The following is an 8,001-nucleotide window of genomic DNA, read 5'->3' as shown; positions in this document are numbered from 1 at the left end:
TCCTTTCCATTGAGCAGGAGAATGGAGATCTTAGCGCCTTCAAGGATAATCAACCACACTGCAATCAAAGATGTTTAATGTAGGGGCTGATATATACAAAACATTAAGTTGGACTGAATTACTAGGTTTCCTTTCTGAATTGCAACCAAACGCCTCACTGACGGTCAAATTCACTAAATAAGACATTTCAATGTAGTTACTCAACTTGAGCCAGATTGAGTTGCACATCATTTAAACCGCTCCCATTGTTAGATCACACTGGGTGTTTGATGCCACTGGCTTTTCCACAACTCTACGAGGAATTGTTACAACAGCGGGGATTACCTTGGCTGGTGGGGATTACCTTTATCCTCCCTTTATCCGGTTCAGTTTACAGGCCAGGGTTGTCAACTCTGCTGGAAGTTTAGTTCTTGACATCTTTCATGCCTTGTCTCAATCTTGTTCCTAATGTTCTTTTAATAACTAATTTATTGTCTAGGGAAAACAACATTTTATTTTAATCCCCCTACTTGCTTCTCTCAAGTTGGGACGGTGCCTTCCGGGTTAATCTTCGATTCCAGGGAATCCCAGGATAACGGTGGAGAGATAGCAATCCCAAACCAGGGCCTCTGGATGAGAGATGATGCATGGAGACACTTTGGAGTGGGATGCATTGGTGGGGAGAGAAGGTGGCAGCGTGGAACCTGCAGAATAACACGAGTTGCTACCTAATGAACCCCTATTCTGTACCAATCCATGGAAGTCATTCTAAATCCAGCACAGACACCTCCCTCTCTCCCCATTTCCTCTACCCCTGCCCCAGACTACTGACGGACATAGAGTCAATGTGAAAACATTCGGGGAAATGATAGGAGATTGTTTAAGCCTTCATTCTTTCAATGAGTCATCCTCTGCTCTGACAGGCATGATAAAAGATTCATGTTTTTCATTCCCTCATGTTTTGGCAATGGCTTTTAGTTACTCTGATTGGGATAAAGGCCTCTAGATGTTGATGGATGTCTGTCAGAAGGCATCTAGTCTCTTTCTCGAAATAGTTGTTTCCATTTACATGTACCAGTGGCTGAATCCATCTGTTTCAAATGTTGTTCTTGTATAATGTTCAGCTTTGAGTGTGCATTGAAATGCCTGCCCATTCAATCCATTTCACACCCATCCACAAACCTCACATGCATTATCTAAGCAATTCAGGCATCCTTGTGATCCTCGGATCCCCAACTAAACTGTGCTTTCACCAGACACGGTTCATTTGGGAATCAAATTTTTAGTTGGCAAATTTAGCCCAGGGTTTGGAGCGATAAAACGCAGTGCCTGCAAAGGCAAGCTCTGGCCATAAGGGGTCGCTGTTGAACAGAGCTGGAAACATCTGTAGAAGACATCAGTCGTGTGGCCCTCTGCTGTTACTCGTGCATGGATATTGGACTTGGCTCTTGGCATTCTGTCTCTCGGCCGTCAGGGGCACAGAGATTATGTCACCGGGACTAGTGCCAGGAGATGCAGGTTCAAATCCCAACCAGGGAGCTTGATATTTTAAATCCAATTGACAAAATAAATCGATAAATTGAAAAACCTTAATATCAGTGAATTTCATTGTGGATGTGTCAAATACCCATCTGTCTCCCTCAAGTTGTTTAAGGAAGAAATGTCAATCCTCACCTGATCTTCCAAACTTCCAAACTCCAGACCCATCAATGGGATTGACTGGTAACAACTAGTACAGGGGCTGTGAAAGATCGGGGATAAACTCTGCTCATTCCACAGACATTTGTGTCCTGTGAATTAACATTTCTTTAAGCTACCTGGTAGCCAATATTCCCACAAACATCAAATGTCGTTCTTGCCGACGTTCCCTGTTAATATCTATATATATATATATATGTTTTAAGGATTGACTGTCATGCTGTCAAAGAGATAAGAGGTGTAAAAGTTAATATACTGGGTGCCTGCAAATAACTGCACTATGAATTGAAGTCTTTGTGGAAGTAAAAGATACTAGGCTTTAGAATTACATCAGTATATTTTTCTTGGTGACTACAAGGCATCAAGCATTTCAGCATTGAAAGTGTGGAGATAATTTGATGTTAGTGTTGCTTTTAATGGGGCCAGGATTGGAAAATGCTTAAAAATATATATTTTTTTCTGTATAAGCACCGATAACCATTGAAATTGTATATCATTGGAATATTCGATATAAAAGTTAATAATGTACAATGTCAATGATTTTAGATTTTGGAAATGGGTAATTTATTTCTGCATGCTCTTGGATAAATTAATGGAAACAAAGTTAAATAAAAATGCAGATGAATTTAAAAAAAAATACGTGTGATGTTGTCTGAATGGGAAACTCCCAGTGTAAAGACCAGAGAACCATCAATATAGTTTAGTATTAGAGATACAGCATGGAAACAGGCCCTTCAGCCCGCGCTAACCATCGATCACCCATGCACGCCCAGTTTTATGCTATCCCACTCTCTCAACCACTTCATACACACTAAGGGTAATTAACAGAGGTCAATTAACCAACAAAGACACACCTCTTTAAGATGTGTGAGGAAACCCACATGGTCACCAGGAAAACATGCAAACTCCACACAGACAGCACCTGAGGTCAGAATCGAACCCGGATCTCTGGCGCTTTACCACCGCACTGTGCTGCCCAAATGTGGTGGCACAATAATCTCTTATGAATGGAAGGGAATCTCTTATTATTGGGTTAAACAGCTCCTCAGCGCTTGCCCTACCTCACAGTTTCCCCCGGCTCGTATTAAGTTTGTACTTTCACTTGGAATAATGAAAGTATTTAATTAAAACAAAATGCTCTGCATTCTTCCAAAATGTGGAACCCACTAAAACAACCTCCCGATGTGGCCCCTGCACATTGGCCGTACCAAGTGTAGCCTCGGCGACCATTTCACCCAGTCCTTGGAATGAACTCACACCGTGGGGACAGGGCTTTTACTTCAAGCAAACTGCACCGCGAGATACAATCCAGCAGTACAGATCAATGCAATCAATTAACCCCCCCCCTCCCCCATACAATCACGTTGACTGCAGGAATAAAACCATCATGGACAGAACAGCCAAATTCTTCACATCACCCTAACATCCTCACCAGCATTGACGTATAGTGGGATTTGCAGACGAAATGTTTATGTTACAAAACACATTCCTGTACAAAGTCTCGCAGTGAGAACTTTAATGCTGCAATTCAGACTTCAGTCTTTGAGCCCAATACATGTGAAATGTTAAAAGTTCCCTCTCCCCCCCCCCCCCCCCACCCCTTTGGCAGATTTAGCCACCTTGCCCATCAAGTAACAGCAGAATGTCATTCACATCATCAAGGTTGTTCTGTCATTCAATTGCCCCATGGCGTTTCAGTATACTATGCCCCCTTTGCCCATGTTGGACCCTTCAGAGTCTTTCCCAAAGGATTAGGTTCCAACTGCTTCCCGAAAACTTTGATATTCAGCATTGCCCTTTAAACATTGCACTGGGATGCCACGAATGAAACACTTCACATCTAAGCCATGGTTGGCCCGTAAAGTGCAAACTTTGGTGCCATTTCCAAGACCAGTTCATTGTTTGTTGAAGGGAAGGCGACGGGATTTACAAGTTGCGACAGGTACCCAGTGTATCATTGGAGGCTATTGTTGTCCACCTGAATCACGTCTCCCAGTGCTTGTGCAAATGAACCCTAGTGATCCATCTTCACACCATGCCTCCCACCGGCTCCTCGTAACAAGCACACCCTTGGCATCCGCAGCTGCAAGTTGACTGGGGATCGCAGATAGAGAGGAGCAATGCTTCAGCCTCTGGGCTTCCATTAAAATGGGAGGAATTGTCTCACTAGCTTGCCACGTCAGATGGAGTTGTCCGCGTGTGACACTGGCGTCAATGAAGTTTGAGTTCCCAAATGAGCCTCCTGCAGGATATGCCTGATATCAACAAGTCGCGGAGGTTCTACAACTGCCAGAACTCCCTGTCTAATGGGTTTGTTCAAATGTTTGGCACAGTTATGACTTTTTTTTAAGTTGCCATTTTGTTGCCTTCCTCATGCTCAAGGTCACCTTTCTCAACTTAGTTTTGACCTTTTGCACATCTGCTTTCCGCAAACGTGACCCTCTTGAAGATTCATCGGAGTCCTCCCAGATTCCAGGAACGCAGCGGTCTCAGGTTAAACTTTATACTCCAATGACAGGACCGGGATGAAACGCAGCTTGGGTTGGTGGAGATTCTCCCAATGGACCAATGTACCCGATGAACTGGCTCCTCACGCTTAAAACAATGGCCCAAATCCATACAGCAGTTATATTAGTCTTCGTTCTAGCTCTGGCCAAGATGACCCAGTTGGAAATCCATGGGCTATTCCCGATGGCCCCCCGGAAGGAACAGTTTCTGGGAATGGTCTTGTTGGGAGAGACTTCCTAGACCTGGAACTCGAACATGCACGTCTGCTTCTTGGCCAGTTTGGCCACCTCCTCCCTGATGGCCTTCACCAGGGCAGTGGTGGAGATGTTATTGTAGGGAGCCTCGCACGGTTCCGTTTCCCCCAGGCTCTGTTGCGAGACGGCGGTGGACGGGGACCGGGCGTGCTCTAGGCGCCGCGGCGGGTTGGCCGGCTGGGTCTGGCTGTACTGGTGAGGAGGGGAGCTGTGCGGGTAGCGAGCGTGTGAGTAGGCTTCCGCGTAGCCCGGCAACGTCACCTGGAGAGTTAGCAAAAGGAGTCACTTATACCACAAATGCCTTTTTTTCCCTTATTAACCAAAAATAATGTATTCAATTATTTACAATAATATGTACAATACGATCTAATTCAAAACAAGACCCACCACCATAATATTCAATATCAAACAAATATTCTTCAATATAGACCATAGGTGCAGGAGTAGGCCATTCGGCCCCTCAAATATACCATTAAATAACTATTTCCCCATCCTTATTAAGGGTATATTCTACCCCTCGTGGTGGCCAGCGGTCCCGGAAATCCTCCAGGGCACTCGTGGACCCTCTCTAAAACCACCTGGGCGTGGACATTACCCTGGAAAAGGGGCAGGCAGCCGGCTCGAGCGTCCACAGGCGCACTGGGAAACACAACATTGAAACTCACCAAACAGCGAAAGGCCTGGATAGAGTGGATATGGAGAGGGTGTTTCCCCTAGTGGGAGAGTCTAGGACCAGAGGTCACAGCCTCAGAATTAAAGGACCTTCCTTTAGGAAGGAGTTGAGGAGAAATGTCTTTAGTCGGAGGGTGGTGAAACTGTGGAATTCTTTGCCAGAGATGGCAGTGGAGGCCGAGTCAGTGGATATTTTTACGGCAGAGGTGGTTAGATTCTTGATTATTACGGGAGGGTCAGGGGTTATGGGGAGAAGACAGGAGAATTGGGTTAGGAGGGAGAGATAGATCAGCCATGATTGAATAGAGGAGTAGACTTGATTGGCCGAGGAGCTGCCTAGGAGTGGGCTGTTAGGACAGTTACCAAAACCTTGATCAAAGGGGCAGCTTTAGAGAAGTGTCTTAAGAGGGGATTCAATGATTGCCACAAAGTGGTGGAGTAACTCAGCGGGTCAGGCAGCATCTCTGGAGAGAAGGAATGGGTGACGTTTTGGGTCCCAGCGGTATGAACATTGGCTTCTCTAACTTCAAATAGCCCTTGCTTTCCCTCTCTCTCCATCCCCAAAGGAATGGGTGACGTTTCAGGTCGGGACCCTTCCTCAGACTGAGAGTCAGGGGATGTGGAAACGAGAGATGCAGATGGTGATATAGAGAGGTAAAGGTCACGTGTATGAACGAAAGGCAAAAAGTAACTGTGATCGAGGAAAGGTGGAGCCCACAAAGGTCCATTGTTGGCTGTGGGGTAGGTGATCACGAGATATACAGTGAAACCTAACAGGACGACAGTGAAACTAGTACGATGGCTGGGGTGGGGGAGGGACCGAGAGAGAGGGGGGAATGCAAGGGTTGTTTGAAGTTAGAGAAATCAAGACTCAGTTGTAAGCTGCCTGATTGATTTATCTAACATCGTAACCCTTGCATCCCCACTGTCGCTCCCCCACCTTAGTTGTCGTGCTGGTTTCACTGTTGTTCTGCTTAGTTTCACTGTCTGTATGACTCGTTAGCACCTTCCCCACACAGCCAACAATGGACCATTGTGGGCTCCACCTATCCTTTCGTTCAATATTCATACCACTGTGTTGTAAGCTGTTCCTGTCGATTTCTCTAATTTCAATTAACCCTTGCGTCCCCTCTCTCTCCGTCCCTCGCCTAACGGCACCATGCCAGAAGAAAATAAAAATGCGAGAATGAATGATGCCCTTCTGTACGTACGTTCTCTGCCCAAGGGTTCGGTCCTTCTCCCTCACCGATGTAAGGGACCCAGCCATGGTTACGGTACGGCGCGGGGGCCGGGATGTAGTAATTTGGGAATCCAGAGCGGTTCGCTGGTATAGCATAAACCGCTGGCACTGAGCTACCTGCAGGAATGATCAGAAGAGACACTAAACACCCCAGACGTTCCACCGTTCAAAAAAACAAAAAAACATTTATTCCGGTATTTACAATACTAAATAATTCAAAACATAGAAACATAGAAACATAGAAAATAGGTGCAGGAGTAGGCCATTCGGCCCTTCGAGCCTGCACCGCCATTCAATATGATCATGGCTGATCATCCAACTCAGTATCCTGTACCTGCCTTCTCTCCATACCCCCTGATACCTTTAGCCACAAGGGCCACATCTAACTCCCTCTTAAATATAGCCAATGAACTGGCCTCAACTACCTTCTGTGGCAGAGAATTCCAGAGATTCACCACTCTCTGTGTGAAAAATGTTTTCCTCATCTCGGTCCTAAAAGATTTCCCCCTTATCCTTAAACTGTGACCTCTTGTTCTGGACTTCCCCAACATCGGGAACAATCTTCCTGCATCTAGCCTGTCCAACCCCTTAAGAATTTTGTAAGTTTCTATAAGATCCCCCCTCAATCTTCTAAATTCTAGCGAGTACAAACCGAGTCTATCCAGTCTTTCTTCATATGAAAGTCCTGACATCCCAGGAATCAGTCTGGTGAACCTTCTCTGTACTCTCTCTATGGCAAGAATGTCCTTCCTCAGATTAGGAGACCAAAACTGTACGCAATACTCCAGGTGTGGTCTCACCAAGACCCTGTACAACTGCAGTAGAACCTCCCTGCTCCTATACTCAAATCCTTTTGCTATGAATGCTAACATACCATTCGCCTTCTTCACTGCCTGCTGCACCTGCATGCCTACTTTTAATGACTGGTGTAGCATGACACCCAGGTCTCATTGCATCTCCCCCTTTCCTAATCGGCCACCATTCAGATAGCAGTCTACTTTCCTGTTTTTGCCACCAAAGTGGATAACCTCACATTTATCCACATTATACTGCATCTGCCATGCATTTGCCCACTCACCCAGCCTATCCAAGTCACCTTGCAGCCTCCTAGCATCCTCCACACAGCTAACAATGCCCCCCAGCTTCGTGTCATCCGCAAATTTGGAGATGTTGCATTCAATTCCCTCGTCCAGATCATTAATATATATTGTAAATAGCTGGGGTCCCAGCACTGAGCCTTGTGGTACCCCACTAGTCACTGGGGTACCGCAAGGCTCAGTGCTGGGACCCCAGCTATTTACAAACCCACGACCATAGTAGGTGAAAAATTCATATTCTTAAATAACTATTTCCCCATCCTTATTAAGGAAACACGGTGCCACACACTCATCTCACCACTGCCATCGGGAAGAAGGTACAGGAGCCTGAAAATTGTAACGTCCAGGTTCAGGAACAGCTTCTTCCCTACAACCATCAGGCTATTAAACACGACAAATTCAAATAAGCTCTGTACTACATAGACTATTATTGTTATTAATGCACTATTATTGTTTGTTAATTTTTTATGTGTGTGTGTGTATATAAATATATATATATGATCGGTATATATGTGTATATGGGAGTACGTGTGTGTGTGTGTGTTACCATTGA

At 45.4% G+C, this 8,001-nt stretch overlaps 1 protein-coding gene across 1 annotated transcript in view; it reads right to left on the bottom strand.

Moving 5' to 3' along the window:
* Window positions 1-3,260: 3,260 nt before the first annotated feature.
* kiaa1549l (KIAA1549 like) overlaps window positions 3,261-8,001 on the bottom strand; it is a 113,900-nt gene continuing 109,159 nt past the window's right edge. The window contains exons 13-14 of the mRNA XM_033038547.1: window positions 6,323-6,492; window positions 3,261-4,700 (exon numbers count right to left, since the gene is read on the bottom strand). Coding sequence (XP_032894438.1) covers window positions 4,422-4,700; window positions 6,323-6,492 — 449 coding nt within the window. The 3' untranslated portion in view covers window positions 3,261-4,421. The remainder of the gene's footprint in view (window positions 4,701-6,322; window positions 6,493-8,001) is intronic.

This window comes from Amblyraja radiata, chromosome 20 (assembly GCF_010909765.2).
Source record: "Amblyraja radiata isolate CabotCenter1 chromosome 20, sAmbRad1.1.pri, whole genome shotgun sequence".
NCBI classification, from domain to species: Eukaryota; Metazoa; Chordata; class Chondrichthyes; order Rajiformes; family Rajidae; genus Amblyraja; species Amblyraja radiata.
This window is presented reverse-complemented; position numbering and strand designations above follow the sequence as displayed.